General features: G+C 42.0%; 1 protein-coding gene across 3 annotated transcripts in view; it reads left to right on the top strand.

Moving 5' to 3' along the window:
- The first annotated feature begins 444 nt into the window (after positions 1-444).
- Positions 445-19,294, top strand: part of FRMD3 (FERM domain containing 3) — a 293,188-nt gene continuing 274,338 nt past the window's right edge. Inside the window, exon 1 of one of the 3 annotated variants that reach the window (XR_008376912.1) lies at positions 445-792. Coding sequence is in view for 2 of the 3 variants with exons in the window: in XM_053576329.1 (XP_053432304.1) it covers positions 646-792 (147 nt within the window). In the remaining variant the exon portion in view is untranslated. The remainder of the gene's footprint in view (positions 793-19,294) is intronic. The other 2 variants (XM_053576329.1, XM_053576319.1) reach the window with 2 other exon arrangements.

Here is a 19,294-nt window from a genome sequence, read left to right as displayed (position 1 = left end):
CCCCCTTTCGGGCGTGGGCCAGGATCGCTCTTCGCCCCCGACCCCGGGGCCAGGTCCCTGGGGCTGAGCAGGGCAGGGCGCTGCCGGGCGAGAAGCGGAGCCGGGACAGTGGCGCGCACCGCCAGGAGTCAGATCGCCAGGCCAGGGAAGGGAGGAGGCGGCTAGGCTGAAGAAGGCAGCCCGGCCCAGCCTGACGCAGCGGTGGCGACGGCTGAGCAGGCCACTGCCAGGGCACCGGGGCCAGCCCAGCCAGCCGTCCCTCCGCCCCCTCCTTCAGCCGCTGCGCGCGTGGGTGTGAGCGTGTCGCGCGCATGCCGGGGGTCACCGGCTCCGGGCATCCTGGGCTAGAGATCCCGGGCGGAGGGAGGCGCCCGAGCGCGCGCCACACGCCACACAAGGAGGCGGGGAAAGGAGCGGGCGAGGCGGAGGCGAGCCGAGAGGAGGGAGGTGGGAGGAGGGACGAGGGACCCGCCCGCCGCGCCCGGGCCGCCGGGCATGTGTGGCCGCTGGTGCCCGACGCTGCCGCTGTCCCGGGGCTGAGCCGCGCCCAGGTGTCCCGCACAGTGCGTGTGCGGCTGTGTGTGTCCGCTCACGGGAGCACCGCGCCGGCCCCAGCTTTCTGCTCGCTCCCCCGGGCCGTGGTGCATGTTCGCCTTCTGCCACTGTGTGCCGAGAGGCAGGAGGACCATGAAAATGATCCACTTTCGGAGCTCCAGCATCAAATCGCTCAGCCAGGAGATGAAATGCACCATCCGGCTGCTGGACGACTCGGAGATCTCCTGCCACATCCAGGTGCGGGTGGTGCGAGCGAGAGCCCAGGGCGCGGGGCGCACACCGGAGCAGGGCAGCGGGGCCTCTGCGGTGGGTGTGCGAGGACATGGAACCCATTCGAGGAGGGGGCGCTGCTAGAAAGCTAGATTCTGCTTTCTTAATCCTGTGAGGCTGGGAGCCCTCGCCAGGCAGGAGGGCACGGTCCCCTGCAGGTGCCAGGCAAGCATTATCTGTGCCCGGCCATCCCTTCCTCCCGCACGCATCTTGCACGGGTCTCATTGCGCCAGGCTGGGGGCGCCGGACAGTTGCCTCAGGGAAGTGGGAGCACTGGCCTTTCTGGCCTCTTCTCCACTAAAAAAATGGGAGCTCGGAGGACGAAGAGGGGTACCCGCCTGTAGCTCACTAGTCTTTTCTCCCTTCCTCCACGTGGGGAAAGCATGCACCAGCCCGGCTTCACTCATTTCTGTCTGAGGGCACATCCTTCCTGGCCCCTGTGGCCCCCCTGCCTGTGGTCGTTACTTCCCGTGGGGCGGTGGCGAAGTTTCCCCAGAGTGGGAGAGGCCGGGCAGCCACGGGCTCCAGCCTGGAGGGATGGAGCGCGCGCTGTGTCGGACTGGAGCTATCTGGAAAGGAATGTGTGAAGTCCCAGTATTTCAGAGAACGGAAAACAGCTTATGGGGCCAGCAAGTGGAGACTCCGTAGGGGCCTGGGTCCTGGGGAAAAGCACCCCTTGGAATCCTGGTGGACATTCACTGTCGCCCAAGTTAGAGAGGACAAGTTGTTGGGTTGAAGGCAACTTTGCTGACAGCCCCTCTTATGGTAGTAAGTGCTTTGAGCTGTCAGGGGATCTGCTGTGAGCTGCAAGGATGTGTGAAGTGTGGGTGGGCAAGTATATGTGTATATATCTGTACGCAGGTGTGAATCCCTTTTCCAAGACCCCAGCAAGGCCCCACTAGGCACACACAAGAAAGACTGTGTCAAGGTTCAGCACAATCAGCTTCTGACTTTTAAATCTGTTTTATTAATTACATCTGGGTTTCCTCCACTCACTTACCTGAGTCTTGAGGCTCCAGAATGGAGCTGTTCTTAAAACACAGGGCACACCACCTTTGCCCGTGGGAGGTGAAGGAGGCAGTGTCTCCCAGTGGCGGGAATCTGCCTCTAGGCTGTGTGAGGCGTGAATGAATGAAAATTTTAGCTTAAAAAAATTTTTTTATATTAAATTTTTGCTAGAGGGAGTTTGTGACACCCGGAAAGTTGCAACTAATCTGTGAGCTGTCAGCTGGACAAGTTTCAAGGCAGGAATGTGGTGCCCTATGATCTCCCAGGAAAGTAGGCTCCCACTGAATTTTCTGGAGGATCTTGAATTTCATTCTGAGCTGAGCACTGCTGCTATACTTAATAATAAAAGGATTAGCCGGATAGGCAGTTTTTCTGCTGCTATGAGGGTTGCACAGAAATGTTGGGCATGTAGTGTCATGTGATTCAGAGAGAGTGGTTTGTGCACTTTGCTTTAAGTTCTAAAGTGGATGTACAGGTCTTTTAACTTGTAAGGAATATGTAGGTTACAGAGGGGCCAGCAGTAGAGAGTGAGGCTGCTGAGGTCTCCTCTGTTCCTCAGCCCTCTGCCCACCTTGAAACACTTGAAGTTGACATTTGTTTTTTTTTCTCCCTCCCTCAGGACTAAGTCTTCCTTAAAATAGATAAATATTCCCAAAGGACATGAATTTGTTGTCTGATGTTCTGGGAAGCAATACATTGTAGCAAATCTAATACCAGTTTGGAAAGTTCAAGTTTTTATGGCCTAATTTATGTCAAAGAGGTTAAAATGTTATGGTTCAAAATTTTCATTGGGGCATTGATTTTAAAAAAATTAAATGTCTCATGTTGTGGCACATGTTTTTCTTCTTTTTCTGCCCCCAAATGGATAGTAATAACTAACCAATTAAAATGAATTAAAAGATTTTGTTTTGGTGATTCTGGACCTTGCACTTTCATAGAGTATTCCAAATCAGAAATTTAAATGGCATTTCCAAGTATGAGATCACAAAGATTTCCCATTTGCTTAGAGTGAGAACAAAAGGATTAAGAAAAACCCCAAACCAAACCAAAATAATTTGGAGTCACCAGTGCTTGTTCTGGGAGAATCTGTTTGTTTCCTTCCTTCCTTCCTTCGAATCACAAAACTAAAGGACTATATGGACTGTCACAGAGTGTCACACACACCCTCCCTCTTAGCCCATGCTTGCCTACCTGAGTTAGGAGCTCTCACCCGTGGAGCCTGCAGGCCTGGGAGGCTCTGTAAGGGCAGCAAAGGCTCCTGGACACGTGTTAGCTGCCCTGTTCACTCTGGGAGTGCCGGGGGAGCCCAAAATAAAACTCAGGCCACTCATCCTTGGGAGTTCATTAGTCTGCATTCCTGGTAAGTGAGCATTCTAGATCGATAGAAAAATGAACCTCTCACACAGATTTCCCTAGCAAGGTGCTGGAGTGTAGCTGCAGATGATGGGTGCAAGGGACGCTGGAAACCTGAGAACTGCTGATTGGGACCAGGTAAACATACCATTCTCAAGAATCTCGTGTGTGCTACCTTTACACTCATTATTTCTGATGTCTACCACAATCCTTCAAGTAGATATTATTCCCATTTTAAGGATGAAAAAAACTGAGCCACTAAGAGCTTAAGTAACTTGTTTAAGGCACATCTCTAAAAATAGATTGAGCAACTGAAATACAAATCCAGAATTGTCTGGATCCAAAACTTCTGTGTGTTTCTGATATATTATCTGATAGTTAATACAGCTGAAATTTCAGTGAAATTTCCAGACAGTGAAGGAGATAAATCCAAGGTATGGGGTTTGAGCCAGTGACTGAAGGCTAGTTGGGATTCATGATCCGAATGGCCTCCTTGCAAGTTTGCAAACTCAATGTGTCCATAGTCTGGCAGGGAGGCTGGTATCCCAGAGCTGATTGGAATGCCCCAATCCAAAGGCCACTGGGGGCCATTTCCATCCTCAGGAAACTGGGTGTTGTTTTCAAAGAAACTGTTTATAAATGCTTCGTTAGCTTCTACACACTGCCTTCTCATAGTTGAGATCATAATATCCCCAAATTATGCCTATGCATCAAAAGATGACACCTGAACCAACCCAGAAGCTCAGGGAGCATTGCTTGCTTATACTCTGATTACAGGTGTGATGGTGAAGGAACATGGACTTTGTTCCTCTTCAGCGTGCCTTCCCAGGGGGTGGGTGGGAAGGCAGGGTATTCTTCTTGCTATATATTTCCCCCCAGGGTCTTTGCATCTACCACCATATTGATTATAGGAAAGAGCTTTTGCAAATTAACAGCTATTAAATATTCCCCTTTTAAGTGATGTAATTTTGGTGATATTTAGGCAAAGAAAACTTTTAAACACACAACCTAATGGCCAAGTCTCAGCAGACTGTTGACCAGTTCTAGCAGGAGATGTGAAAGTCACTGGCTTTGTCCCCAGGTCTGGGATGCTGTCCCATTATATCATTTGTGTGTGAATGTTTAGGCAGGATGGAAGAGGAATTCTGCATGGACAGGGAGTGAAAGAAGAGTCCAGGGCTCCAAGTAGAGGCTTGGAGAAGGGAAGGAGTTGCTTTTCTGCCTGGTCTTACCCAGCAGAGCCAGCTTCTGAATTTGGATATTGTAGGAGGATGAGGCTTAGCTCTAACTCTCATTTTAGTTCTGGCATAGCTGGTCACAACTCTTTCTAATGAAATTGCCATTTTTAATTCTGACATTTATTGGGCAAAACATAGACTTTTGACATTATTCATTCTTTGGCAAAGTCTGGGAAACATGGCTGACATTGTTGGAATTGGCTGGAAATTTATATTTGAATAGAAATCCTAACATAGTGCTTTGTATATATGTAGTGGTAGACATTCAATAAATATAGATGTAGACAAATAATTTCCTTTTTTGACTGTTAAATTCACAAGGGTGGGGACATTTTGCTGTGATGTTTTTTAACCACTGAATCCCTAGTACTCAGACTAGGACTTGGTATACAACATTAGTTGGGTGAATGAATTCTAACCCATTCAATATTTATTCAAGCTCATTACCTGTCAACATGAAGTCAACATGACAGCGTGGGATTGAGAATCAAATGTGTGATTTAGTTATGTTACCAACCAACTATGTGATCTTGAGTAAATCATTTAATCATTTAATCATTTAACATTCTCTTTTTTGCAAAATAAAGGAGTTGAGTTAGATAGATGGCTATAGTTCAAAAAGTCTATGGTTTAATTATTAAGCAGACAAATTACATTTGAGCAAAATATTGCTGTTGACAGAATGGTTGTGTACAAATTATCACATGTTCATAACTATCCTTATATCTATTTTATGAGTGTTAATGTGTTACTAAGTGTTATCTCACTTTTATAGGTATGGAAAATGAAGATTCAGAGAGATTAAGCAATTTGGGACACTAGAAAAATAAGGGGATTAAAACTAAGGTTATTTGACTCAAAATCCAGGGCTCATTCATCTCTAGAACACTGAATATTGGGACTTGAGGGTGAGGCTGCTTTTAACTGCAAGTAAGAGAAAAGCCAAGTTACAGTGGCTTAAGTAAAAAGGGCACATACAATCTTACCTAGCAAGGTGTCCAGAGAGAGAGGGGGCAGCTTCAGGGCTGTTCCAAAACTCTGTATAGATCCAGGGACTTTGCATCTTTCCACTCTGCCACCCTCAGCTCATTAATTATGTCACTATAGTCACCCTGATTATGATGTGGCTGCAGGAGTTTTGGATATTAGTCAGGATCTACCACATCCACCATCCAAGAGGAGGTGGTTTCTTTCTTTCTTTCTTTTTTTTTGCAGTTTGGCCAAGGCCAGGTTTGAACCTTCCACCCTTGGTATATGGGGCCGGCACCATACTCACTGAGCCACAGGCCCCGCTCAGGAGGTGGTTTCTTGTGCACTTCTTTTTATCACTTTTTCTAGAGGGCCCATCAGCCTTTCCATCAGATTCCATTTGTCAGGATTGGGCCATGTACCCATGCACTAGCTGCAAAATTTCCAAGAATGTATGCATCTGGCATCTTCCCTCTCTGTAATGGGAGGTGTGCTTTGCCATCATGGAAGGATGGAGGGGTGCGTGTGTGCATGTGTGCATGTATACATGTGTGTAGTGGGGAGGAATGGCTGTTGGCTAATCAAGCAAAAGCATCTTTCAGAATATGTCAAATTGAGTTGTAATTATTGCTACAATAAACCTTTCATGTGAGTTCAATGACATTATCTAAGCTATGCCTGATTTTAGGCAATCTTTGATCAAATTCCAGAACAAGAAAAATTATTAGATAATTCTTTGTAGCATGTGTTGTTAAATATTAGTCCTTACTGATGCAGCTATAAGGCATTTCATGTAGAGCGAGCATACCTCTGTGCAACAAGCAGGCCTTATGCTGGTTCAGGTGGCAGGTGGCAAAGTGGTTGAGAGAATGTGTTCTGGGACTCTTAAGTGCTTGGATTTGAACCCTGTCTCGGCCATTGACTAGACAAGTGTCTTTGGGCAAGTAACTTTACCACTTTCAGCCTAAGTTTCCTTATCTATCAAGTGAAAATAATGATAATACAGACTACATAAACTTGTTATAAGGATAAAATGAGGAATATATGTCAACTGCTTAGCTTTAGTACCTTGTCCCAAAGTAAGAGCTGAAAAAATAGTGACTATTATCTTAATACTTAGTGAAAATATATTAGAGAATATCCCTAAGTAATGGAAAGCTTTTTACTTAGAGTCTAATGATTTTAAGCCCAAGCTCCATCACTTTCTGATTGTGCAAGACCTTAAGTTTGCTAGGCCTTCTGGTCTTGTCTATAAAATGGGAATAATCATTCCTCAATTGCCAACCTATAGAGGGCTGTTGAGATGGTGTTTGTTAAAGCATATTATAAATGTTAAAATATCACCCAAGTGCAGAGTACTACTATTCTAATCAATTTACTTGGAGAAAAAGGTAACTTCTTATCTGTTGATAAGAACCCCTACACCAGGGGTTCAATTTCTTCACATCCTTGGCAATGCTTATTATTATCTGTTTGATTCTAACCATGCTAAGTAAGTGTGATGTGTACTTCATGGTTTTGATTTGCATTTACCTGATGGCTAATGGTATCGAGCATTTTTTCATGTGCTTATTGGCCATTGGCCTGTCTTCTTTGGACAACTGTCTATTCAGATCCTTTGCCCATTTTTAAATTGAGTTGCCTTTTTATATTAGGTTGGAGTTCTTCATATATTCTGGATATAAAACCCTTCTACAATAAATGATTTGGAAATATTTTTTTTTTTTCCATTTTGTGGGATGTCTTTTTACTTTCTTGGTGGTGTCAAAAAAGTTTTAAATTTTAATAAAGTTCAATTTATATGTCTTTTTTGTTGCTTGCATTTTTGGTGTCATAGCTAAGAAACTGTTGCCCAATCCAAAGTCATGAAGATTTATGCCTATGCTTTCTTTAAACAGTTGTAGCTCTTATATTTAGGACTTTGATCCATTTTTTATTGGTATGTAGTTCACATACCATAAAATCCACCATTTAAAAGTGTACAATTCAGTGGATTTGAGTATATTCACAAGGTTGTGCAACCATCACCACTATCTAATTCTAAAATATTTTCAACATCCTAGAGTCATTCCATACCTGTTGATAGCCACTCCCCACCTCTGACATCTCTGATCCATTTTGAATTAATTTGTATATGATGTGAGGACCATACATACCCAATTTTAGAGTTAGAGAGGTCCAACTTTATTTTTTTGCATGTGAATATCCAGTTGTCCCAGCACTGTTTGTTGAAAAAAAGATTCCCCATTTAATTATCCCATCATTCTTGTTGTGATGCTGTTTACCTTTTTCACTCTCATTCTTAACAAGTGTGCAGTGGTATTTCCTGGAGACTGCATGAAGTGTGATATCCTAACACATAGACCGGAAAAGCATATGTGAGAATTCAGTTGTCTATTGAATCAGACATTAAAAATATTTGCAAAAATGAAAAACAATAATAAATACTTTTATCACTAAATTATTTTTTGTAAAGTATAGTCATTTTAATAAAAATATGTCATTTGTATTAATGTGCCATGGGTTTATTATTATTTTTAAAAGAAGCAATAATTGAATACTTAAAAAAATTCTCAGAAAAAATATATACGCTTTATATAAAATTTATACCCATATAAACAAAAAAAATTTATACCCATATAAACAAAATCTTTATAGATCCTCAACTGTATAAAGGAGTTATGAGGACAACTCTTAAGAAATGCTGGGTTAGGTGACTATTTGCTGAACCTTCTGAAAAATTAAAAAAAAAAAAAACCCGCACCTAAATAAGACAAAAGTTCCATGCATCTTGGATTTTCAAGGTCACAAGTTACAAGTACTTGGAATGATATCAGTTAAATAAGAGCACCAAGTATGTAGATGGAAAATGTGTATGTGTGTGTCTAGAACTCTTGCATGCGTGTGGGTGCGTGTCCCAATGTTGAAAGTTAAGGACAAGACCAGGTTCACAGTAGTAAGCATTTCCGAATCGCATTTGCTATTCAGCTAACTCTTAACTCTTAAAACTCTACTAATTATATAAAGCCATTTCTTACTTTTAGACCCCTCTTTTAATTAAGCAAAATGTACAGCAAGTACGCATTAAGCGTTTAACATGTAAACTGTTTGAGTCAGGCTGATTAGTCACTTGAATTCTTAAGCTGTTACTTCTTCTGAGTAGGCATTTTGGAAAAACTGAAAACTACTGCAGGAATGGAAATATCAGAATTTATCCCATGGAGAATCTAACATGAGAGAGAGTCACAGGGTGTAAGTGATAGGCATTGGGAAGAGAACATGGTCTTCTTTCAGTTCTCAACTTGAATAATTTCAGGTTGTTCCTCCCATGCAGTAGCAGGCAGCCCGATGGAGAGTCCAGAGATGGGAAAAAACAATGGGATTATGGGCAGGAGCCATTAGGGCAGATTTCGCAGTTGAGGTTTGAATGTGATTCAGACTCGAAAGAGTCAGCATTAAGCTCTGAGACGGGTTTGTAAGTGTTTCTCAGTCCCTGATATTATTGTGTATCTTCTGAATACTTATCCAAATACAGATTCTGATTCAGAAGGTCTTGGGAAGGGCCTTGAAATCTGGCATTTCTAACGTGCTGGTCCTGCTGATCTGTGGACCACACTTGGAATAGTAAGGCATTAGTGGAATTAATGTCTCCTAATAATCTTAATTTTCTTGAGTGTGGAGACTGTGCCTTTTTGACCTTATCTTTCCCAGTCATGCCTCATCTGCCATATTTATTTCAGTGGATGTGAATGAGTGAATGAGTAAATGAATAAAGATATCCGTCCTGGCATGTCTGTCACAGATATATCCATGTGCTGAGTAGATGCTGTTGCCGGGGATGGTTTGACATGCTGCCCCAGCCACATCAAGAGATTGTTTTTCAAAAAAGGATTTCCCATGATGGCAATTCTGATGAAATGTTGACTATCCGTGAGAGCACATGGGGGTCTGGGGTTAGCAACTGCCTTCTGGCCCCTCTGGGCCATGCTTTCACTCTTGTTTTCCTGTACCTTGGCGTCTTGGTGGCATTGCTGAGGAACTCTGGCAATATCTTAGCACAAACAAGTCATTGTGCATAAGCCAGTAGTACCTGCAAGCCCCCAGAGGCATAGGGGGGCACAGCTGTTCTCATTTGCAGAAGTGATCCTGCGGGACCTGGAGGACAGTTCAAAATGCATTCTAGTTGTAACATAAGCTCCAGAGCTGTTTGCTTTGCTGACTTTGCCTGAAGGCACAGGATGGAAAGGAGAGGATCACTTTAGAAAAAAAAAAAAGAAACTTATTATAAAAAGGAAGAACATTTGTATAGATCAAGCAATTATAGTTTTCAAAAATGAATTAAAGCTTTTTGAAACCATGTCAATCTTATTCAATAAACATTTGTTAAGTATCTTCTATATGCCAAGCACAGAGCTGGGAACTGGAGATATAAAAGAAAGTGAAATCAGCCATCAAGAAGCTCACAGTAAGTTGGAGAAAGATAGACAGGACAGTCATATGAGGATACAACGACAGATGTAGAGATGGGCAGGTGTGTGTGGGTGGAGGACCAAGAGGAGGCATCTGTATCAGGCTGGAGCATCCGTCAGTATCTCTGGTATAGATGAAACTTGATTAATAGTTAACAGACTTGTAGAAGTCACCAACTCTCCCAGAAGGAGAAAAGGGTATCAAAAGCAGGGTGATCCCTTGCTAGCGTGGTAGAGAATCCTGGGCATAAAGCAGCATGCCTGGATGTAGGAGTGAAGGAAGGGAGAATCACGATGAGCTGCTTGGTTTTGGTGATGGGGTAATGGTGATGCCCTTCCAGGACAAACATGGTCACATAATTTATGTGGCCTACTGTAAAGTGAAAATGTGGGAAGGCTCCTTATTCAAAAAATTATTAAGAATTTCAAGGTGGCAATAGCAGACCAAAAAACAAAGTACCAGGTCCCTCCAAACACACTGAGGAGATAGGCTAAAGGAAGAGCAGACTTGGGGGAGATGGTGAGTTCCACTTTGGCTGCATTGACCTTGAGGTGCTTGTAGGGCATCTGAGTGGAGAATTCTCAGTAGACACTTGGCTATAAGGAATGAAAGTTTACAGAGACACAGGCCTGGCAGACAGACACAAATAAGAATCTTTAACATTCTTTCAAGTGGTGGCAGAAACCATGTGCTATGGACGAAACCACCAGGATGAGTCTCCCGTTTTGGTCTATATTTCCGCTTGGAGCATCCCTGTAGAATCAAATCAATGGATTCTGAGCTCTGGAATTCTTTCCAAGAATATTTTATCAGTTTTTCTTTGTTAGGCAACTCTGACCTGAACGAGAACTGGTCTCCATTTTCTTTTGCAAGTGGGGCAGCCAGACCAGGATTGTCAGTGGAGATGCATTTTCCTGTCCTTAATCCTGTGTCCTATGTTGGACTTGTAGATGAAGAAGATCTCTCTCAGTTTTAAACTTCTGAGTTTCAAAGCATAGGATTTCCGCTTTAGGAAAGTTTCCCTTTGAGACAATGTCATGAACATTAACTAGATAAAACCTTTTAAAATCCTATCAACATGCTATGAAATTAAGCATGTTATATGAGAAGCAGCTTTGCAAGTTTTATGGTAATAATTTATCTTGTGTTTAATACAATAGACCACCTGAGAGACTGTAACAAACTGATCAGCAAACAAACTGATCAGCATAGGGAAGTGGTCAACATAAGGAACTAGGCTTACTATACTGATAGGTACATGTGGTGCATGTCTAATCCATGAATATTAGGTTAACTTAAGGAGGTGGTCAATGTAGGGTGGTTGTTAACTATGGAGGTTGTACTGTATTTATTTAAAACTCAGCTATGGCCTATGGAAATTCTGTTTTCTACTTAGTTCCCAGGGGGATATTGTTAATATTAATTAAAATAATCCAAGTTCTATAAAATTACTCAAAGAAATAATCTAATGTTAGTAATGGAATAACTTGAATCTTAAGTGTGCAACAGAGTTTTGTTTGAATATGTTTATGTATTATGCTAAAATTTAAAATATGATTATTCTGTAGCAGGGGAAAACAGTTAGTATGTTAACAGATCAGGTTTTAGCTAATTATCTTTCACCTCAGAAGTATAATCTGTTGCTTTAAAACTCTAGGCCTTGATGGGAAACGTTGATCTGCAAAGTCAAGATTGACTGAACCAAGGTCTTTGAATACAAACTGAAAATTCAAACACAATCTCATTTACTGATGAATGTCATTATTAAATTATGTCATCTTAAGAAGTCATTAACTAATTAGTCTTATTAATAGAAGAGAGAACAAAAACCTAATTTACTAGCTGGCTAATAATTTTTCCTTGCTGTTTCTAGCTATTGTTACTTTTTGGCTTGTGTATACACGGCTTACTGCCCATAGTTCTGAAAATAATGCTAGTCCATTTGATCTATAGATTATGTAGGTGTTATGTTATGGTAGTGTTGGGGATTTATTGGTTCTTTGTTTATCAGCAACCCTTATCTTCGCTTTTATTCCTTTTGATATCCTTGAGTAGTAATAATAATTGTATCAGCTGGTTAATTAAATTAGATCCAGATCTCATATTTAGCAAGACTAGGATGGGTTTTTGTGTCTTGAGATTTAGATTTGCTCCTAGTATACTAAATACTACCTTTATTTTCTTTGTGAATCTTCTCAGTAGTCTAAATGATATAAAACTTCATTTTCACTGACAACTTCTTTAATAGCACAAGTGAAAAACCATACACTGGTCACGCTTCTGGGTAGCAAAAGCATACCGAGGTCTTAGAACCACCATCCTAGGACACAGTCTAAATTCTTCCCTGTCCCCTTTTTTCCAGTAACGTGTGGCTGAATGTATATATAAAGAAAAGTTAAAATCAATTTATCATTGCTACATGATTATTTTGCCATCCAATGTAACTAGATAATTGAAAGATATCTCTCCCCTTTTCCTTTACATGTTTGGCATGATAAAGATATTGCATGTAGTTTGAAATTAACTCCCAAGAAATTGTGAAGAGAAAGAAAAAGGAAGAATAATGTTAATAGTATTTTCTATCTATTCTATAAGGTAATTTAGCTCTAACGTAATTTACATTGCAGTTTTGAGATCAACTCTGGAAGTGGAAATCTTAGCAATCCCAGAGCAGAGGACCTCTAGAAACATATGAAAACCAGGGGTTTTTTAGTAAGGCACCAGCCACAGTCTTGTCAAGCTCTCTTTGTTTTCAAGGCTTAGGCAGAAGAGAAATAACATCTCAGGAGTCAGGGGTGGAAATTCTTTCATGCCACCTGGATCCTTGTCAAGGGTAACTCCACCCCCTGGGTTTCCAACCCTTCAGGGACAAGTATTTCTGCCGATGGTCATCATGGCACAGGGCACCTTGAGTGATGTATTTTGCCTCCAGGTTTGGAGACAGAGTTTCTCCATCAGGTGTAGATGGCATCTTCTTGGTTCAGTGCTGATTAAAAGAAACAAAGGAGGAAAAGTTGTATAGTAATTCAAGGGCAGCCTGAAGCCTGAGTTTGCAGCGCCAGCAGCAGTGTGGTAATTTGAGAATAGCAAATTAGAAGAACAAAGCAGATTTTAATCATATGCCACAGAGAGGAAGGTGGTTTACGTTTATCTCCAAATTGTACCTCCATTAGAGAAAGGAAGGCTTTTCATGCTATTATCCAATATATATTGTTAAAGATTTCTTTCTTCCTTTCCCCAGGCTTTCTTTAGTGTACTCATGTGGGAAATGGCAGCCCTTTTCTCCATTAGTGTATTGAGCAGTTGTTAAATATAAATATAAAACATTTTCTTGGTATTTCTGGAAATGAAGGCAGGGAGGGAGGGAACTTGCACTTTTGGGAGATGCCAATCTGAAGGCAGAACTGAAGACCTGAGAAAGTGTCTCCTCTCACCCATCCATCCATTCACTCCTCCACTCATCCACCAACCCACCCATCTACTCATCCAGTCTTCCATTCACTCATCTATGGACCCATTCATTTACCCACTGGCCATGTATCCACCTGTCCCTCTACTCATCTACCTACTCGTGCACGCATGCATCCGTCCAATAAACATGGAGCACCTCTGTTTGGGACTGTTGTAAGTACCAGAGACACAAAAGGATAAATGGGGGTCATGGGGTGTGGTACACATTTTGGGGGTGGGACACAATTATAAGAGGGTCTTTATCTAACAAATTCAATCAATGTAACCTGGTTCTTTGTACCTTCAATGAACCCCCAACAATAAAAAAATAAAAAAATAAAAAAATAAAAAAATAAAAAGTTTAAGGAAAAAAAAAGCCAAAACATGATCTCTTGCCAGTCTAGTAGAAAAGACGGACACATAAACAAACTCGAGGTGGTACTCTCATGTCAAAAAACAGCAGGATGGTATTGGAGATTGTAGAGGGGTCACACAGAGTCAGAGTACGTCTTAGGGGAAGGTAGTAGTAGCTGTCTCCCAAGTTACTAAGTTGTTTTAAATATATATTTTTATGGTTTAATTCTGTCTAAACATTTTTATTGTGGTAAGATATATAACCTAAAATTTACCATGGTAGCCATTTTTAAAGTGTACAGTTTGGTGGTATTATGTAATTCACATTGTTGTGCAATTATAATCACCTTCCAAAGTTACTGTTCCTTGAAGAATATCCTTTGAGATGGATCACTAATATTTTCTTACATGTAAAGTGTGAATAAGAGTATCTTTAAGAACTTTGTTCTTTTTCTTGCAAATATCTCAGCAAAAACTATACCTTGCTATAAAATGTGATTTTAAGACAAGTCACACACAGGTTGCCCTGCTTCCTATCACATTTTCACCCCCAAATTATTTCCTGTATAGACATGTTAGAACAGCCATGGCGGCCCCTAATCCAGCCTGAGAGGGCCAGGAAGACTTAACTGGAGGAGGTGATGTCTGAGTTGAGTTTTAAAGACACAGTAGACATTGTTTGGCCAATAAATTAGGGGAATATGTTGACAAGGGGTGCAGTTAGAGAAAGAAGGACATTTTACTAGAAGGTTGAGAATACAATAAGATGGTGTTTACGGGGAACTTAAAGAAATGCATTATAATATTATACATCAACAGACAGGTTCATATAATGCAGTGGGGAGTTGTCTGTTACCTGGTCAGACTATGCAGACCTGGGAGTGGATGGTCACAGTCTAGAAAACAATATTGGCCACTGTTAGGTGGTGAATGATTAATATGACTCCATTGAGGCATGGTTCATACGGGCCAAAATGACCTGAAAAATTGTTTTGCAAGACTGGCTTGGCTCAAACTTCCAAAGTCAGAAGCTAGATTCCTTGGATGTTTTGTCTTGAGCTTTTTTTTTTTTTTTGGTGGTTTTTGGTCAGGGCTGGGTTTGAACCCGCCATCTCTGGCATATGGGGCTGGTGCCCTACTCCTTTGAGCCACAGGCACCACCCATTGTCTTGAGCATTAATTCAAGCTGGATAGCACTGATACACAACAGTTTCAGCATCACAAAGGTTCTATCAGGCAACATAAAATATATACGTTTTTATTCTCAGAGAGAATTTAGGAAAGGATTTTAGATTTTTAATCTAAGGCCTGAATCTTTCTTGGGAGCATCTGAAGTCAAGAGAAGGGAAGGGACCCACTTCACCTGATGAGTGACAGATGGGATTGAGATTTTCGTAATTCTTTCCACTTCACGATAAGGCATTGTGACGTGAGCTTGGTTAATGCTGTTGTGTTTTCTCTTTGTATCTAGAGATAGGTGACACAACAATTAAGAAGAAGGAAATTAACTCCTAAACTTGTAATTATTGATAAATAAATGGCATCTCTCTCAAATCAGCAGTTTTGCCCCCTCCTCATTTATTTTGGCTATAATACCTTTTCTCTGTAATGGTATTTATACAGGCCCATAGGAAAAATTCAAATAATATTTCAAGAGTATCCAGTGAAAAATAAATTCATCCTTTTACACCTGAACCCAGATGTGTTCCTCAGAGGTTAGGATTCTCTATAGATTTTTGGGGTGGAAATTTCCAGAATTTTCATTTTCCTTCCAGAAAACAATATTGATCATCATTTTTAAGGGAGTAATATTGACTCCCTCGAGGTGTGGTTTGTATGGGCCAGGATGCCCTGGAGACATGTTCTGTAAGGCAACCTTGCCTGGCACTTCTAGAGCTAAAGGCAGGAGGCAGTGAGGCTTCTGTCTTGGGTCTGAATGCCTCCAGAAAATGGTGGCACCCACTTTATAGTCATGTTTCTCTAGCTCCTTTATTTTCTTTGGCGGGTTGGTATTTGGGCCTGAGGGTTGGAAGTCACTCCCAGTGTTTCGGAAGTGTCTTTACTGTCTCTTCTGTGGCAGCATTTTATTTCCCTCTGTATCGTGACTGTAATAGATGAAGACTCTCCCGCGCCCTTCTCTTTCTCTGCTTGTCTCCACCTCTGCAGGCTTTGGATGTCTTCAAAGAGGATCTTTCCTCTCAGGAGCCCTGTTTAAAATTCTACTATTTCAGTGATGTGTGAAGAACAGTCAGAGATGCTGAAAGACATCTGATGTGTGAGATTCCTCCCGGGGAGCAGTGACTCTCTTAGATCCCTGAGGACTCTGGAGAGTAGGGGGCAAGAAGAAAGGAAGTCTGGACTTGGGGAGAAGGGGAGCAGGGGGAAGGCCTGGAGATTCGCTCAGATAGCACACATTGAATGTGCTGGGTATGTGTACGACTGTGGTAGTCCCTGTGGTCACTTCTGCAAGAGGGTTTAGAGAGGCTTAGCAATCAATGAATTGATCAGTCAGTACGATTTGCTAAACCAACAAAATGTTAATGCCTAGCACATGAATCTTTTCCCTCAAGTGATGCTCCAGCCACTCTCAGTCGCACTGCCCTCTGTCACTTTTTCATACACTTATGTCTGTTTATTAACTTGCTCATTCCTAGTATGCTTGCTTGTTATCTGTTTTTCCCCACAGACTGGCAGCTCCATGGAGGCAGGGATGCTCCTGTGTCCCAGTGTCTGCAACATTATACAGCTCAATAGAAATATTGATTAGCTCGGGGGTGGTGGCTCAAGCCTGTAATCCTTGCATTTTGGGAGGCCAAGGTGGGAGGATTATTTGAGGCCTGGCATTTAAGACCAGCCTCAGTGACTTAGTATGACCCTGTATCTACAAAAAAATAAAAAATAATTATCTGGGCATTGTGGTACCCACCTGTAGTCCCAGCTACTTGGGAGGCTGAGATAAGAGAATCACTTGAGCCCAGGAATTTGAGGTTGCTATGAGCTATGATGATGCTTTGGCACTCTATCCTGGGTGACAGATTTAGACCCCCAGATTAGTTTAAAGAATAAATAAATGAACACATTTTACCAAACAATAACAACAGCAGCAACAGTGATAACCACTCTTAGTGTACTTGATATGTGCTGGTCCCCATGCTAAACACGTTGTATCTGATTTAATCCTCAAAAGCAGCCCTAGAAAGTGAGTTTAATGTTCATTTTATAGGTGAGGAAAACGAGGCACAGAGATCCTGGGTATTCTGTCCCAAGTCACATAGCTAGGAAGTGGTGGACTGAGATTTTAACCTGAGTCTTTCTAAGAGCTCAGCATTTAACAAATCAAAGCGTAATTTCTGGAGATAGAAAAGAGATAGCAATAATTTCAGAAAGGATCCCTGCAAAAGGAGCCACTTTCTGCCTTGTGGCTGAGTGTCGCTGGTTGGGAGTGGACTGGGCACCTGCCCTCAGGAGTTCAGGCGGCGCGCCCTCAGCCCTGCCAATACAGTGCTGTGGAGCACGTTTAGCCCTGATGTGGGTTCTTGGTGGATATTTCAAGCAGTTGTGAATTATTTTGGTGTTGAAGCAGAAACAATTCCTCACATTGAATGATAAGTGAAAATTGTGCTGAAGTGAAAGCCAAGAGGTTCAGCAGCTATTTATTTATTTTTGCTGTTAATGAATGGGGAAGAAAAAACAACCCTAAACCATCAGCCGTATGTTTCACCTTTTGAGTGTTCTTTCCTGGCTCTCCAAATGGCCCTCTGGTGCTTGTGAGTATTTTTATTTTTATAGTATCATATTTTGCAAAACACCTGAGAGCCACTTTCACCATTCTGGGTGCCCGGAGAGCACTCAGTTTGATCTATTTTCCTAGCAGCACAGCTTAAGCCAAGAGAAATAAGAGGCCTAATGACCCCTCTGGGCTCTGCAGACTCCCTCCTTCTGGGGCCTTCTCTGAGCCTCATGGCTTCCTTCCTCCTTGGCTGTTGTGCTGTTTGGGGGGGGGAGGGATCGATTGAGCCCATTATTGTGAATTTACTCAGCACATTATATTTGTAAAATGCCTCAGATGCGTTTACTAGTCATTTTCTAAGTGAGTCACTAAATAGGGAAGGAAACTTGGCAGAATCCAGGTTGATACTCAGTGAGTTAGGCCAGGGCAAAGTTTTTAAGAGGGTCCAAGTGCCTATGAGTATCAGTGCTATTCAGAGCCTCTGAGTGAGATCTTCCCACGTCCTTTTTTTTTTTTTTTTTTGTAACAGCTTTATTGGAATGTAATCCACATACCATACAAGTCACCAAAGTGTATAATTCAGTGCTTTTTAGTATAGTTACAGAGCTATGAATCCACCAAGATAGTCAATTTCAGAACATCTCATCACTCCCCAAAGAAGCCCCTTAATTATTACTCCTCCGCCCCTCCCTCCATTTCCTCCAGCTCTAGGCAACCCCTACTTTACTTTTATGTCACTATAGATTGCCTTTTCTGGACATTTCATATAAATGGAATCACAGATATGTGGACTGGCTTCTTCCATGTAGCATAGTGTTTAGCATAATGTTTTCCAGGCCCAGTCATGTTGTAGCATGTGTCAGCACTTCATTCCTTTTTATTGCCAGATACTATTCCATTGTATGGACATACCACAGTTTGTCTATCCATTCATTGATTGATAGGCATTGTTTCTACTTTTTGGCTAATATGAATAATGCTGCTATGAGTGTACATGTTTTTGTATGGACATATGTTTTTATTTACCTGAGAGTAGAATTGCTGGTTGTTGGGTAACTCTAGGGTTAACTCCTTGAGACACTGTGACACTGTTTCCAACATGGCTGTGCTGTGTTCCATTCCCACTGGTCATGTGTGAGGATTCTGGTATCTCCACATCCCCACCAGTAACACTGGTTATCATCTGACTTTGTTTGCAGACGTCCTTGTGGATTTGACAAGTGCATTGGCATTATGGTTTGGATTTTCATTTCCCTGATGGCTTCCATCTGTATCTTGACCATAATGTTTTTCCTCGGATGGTTGGAAGGTGTGTGTGGGGGTTCATATTTGAACAGGTGAGAAGAGCGAGGCTCTCTTTGGAAGCGCTTCTCTTCACAGGAAGCCTCAAATCTATGGGGCATCCTTTGTGCTTGAGTCTTTTCCATCTGCAGGGCTGAGGTAGGAAGACCATCACCTAGGACATTGTTAGCCACCTTTGGAGTCAGCTTTCTGCTTTACAGTTCTCATTTTTAATTATCACACAATCCATAAGAAAAATGAAGATTTGACGCAGTCTGATGGTGTTTTTATGAAGCCTCTGTATCTTAAGCCCATAGCACAGAGAACGTATGTTTTCTAGTTTTCCTAGATCCCCAAAGAATGAACAGATAAGCAAGGCCCAATCTTTGGAACTGTATGCATGTGTGTTTTTAATTAAACTCTATTTTGAGATAATTGTAGATTCATGTGCAGTTGTAAGAAGCAATGCGGAGAGATCCCATCCTTGGGGCGCTTTTGCTGGGGGAGAAAATGAAGGCTTACTGGGGACTGGAAAATAACTCTGGAAAGGTGCCAAGAATCCAAACTATTTCTGCTGCCGTCACCTCCCTGTTTCTCCCAGGGTGAGGACCACATG

Source organism: Nycticebus coucang, chromosome 2 (genome assembly GCF_027406575.1).
Source record: "Nycticebus coucang isolate mNycCou1 chromosome 2, mNycCou1.pri, whole genome shotgun sequence".
Classification (NCBI taxonomy): Eukaryota; Metazoa; Chordata; class Mammalia; order Primates; family Lorisidae; genus Nycticebus; species Nycticebus coucang.
This window is presented reverse-complemented; position numbering and strand designations above follow the sequence as displayed.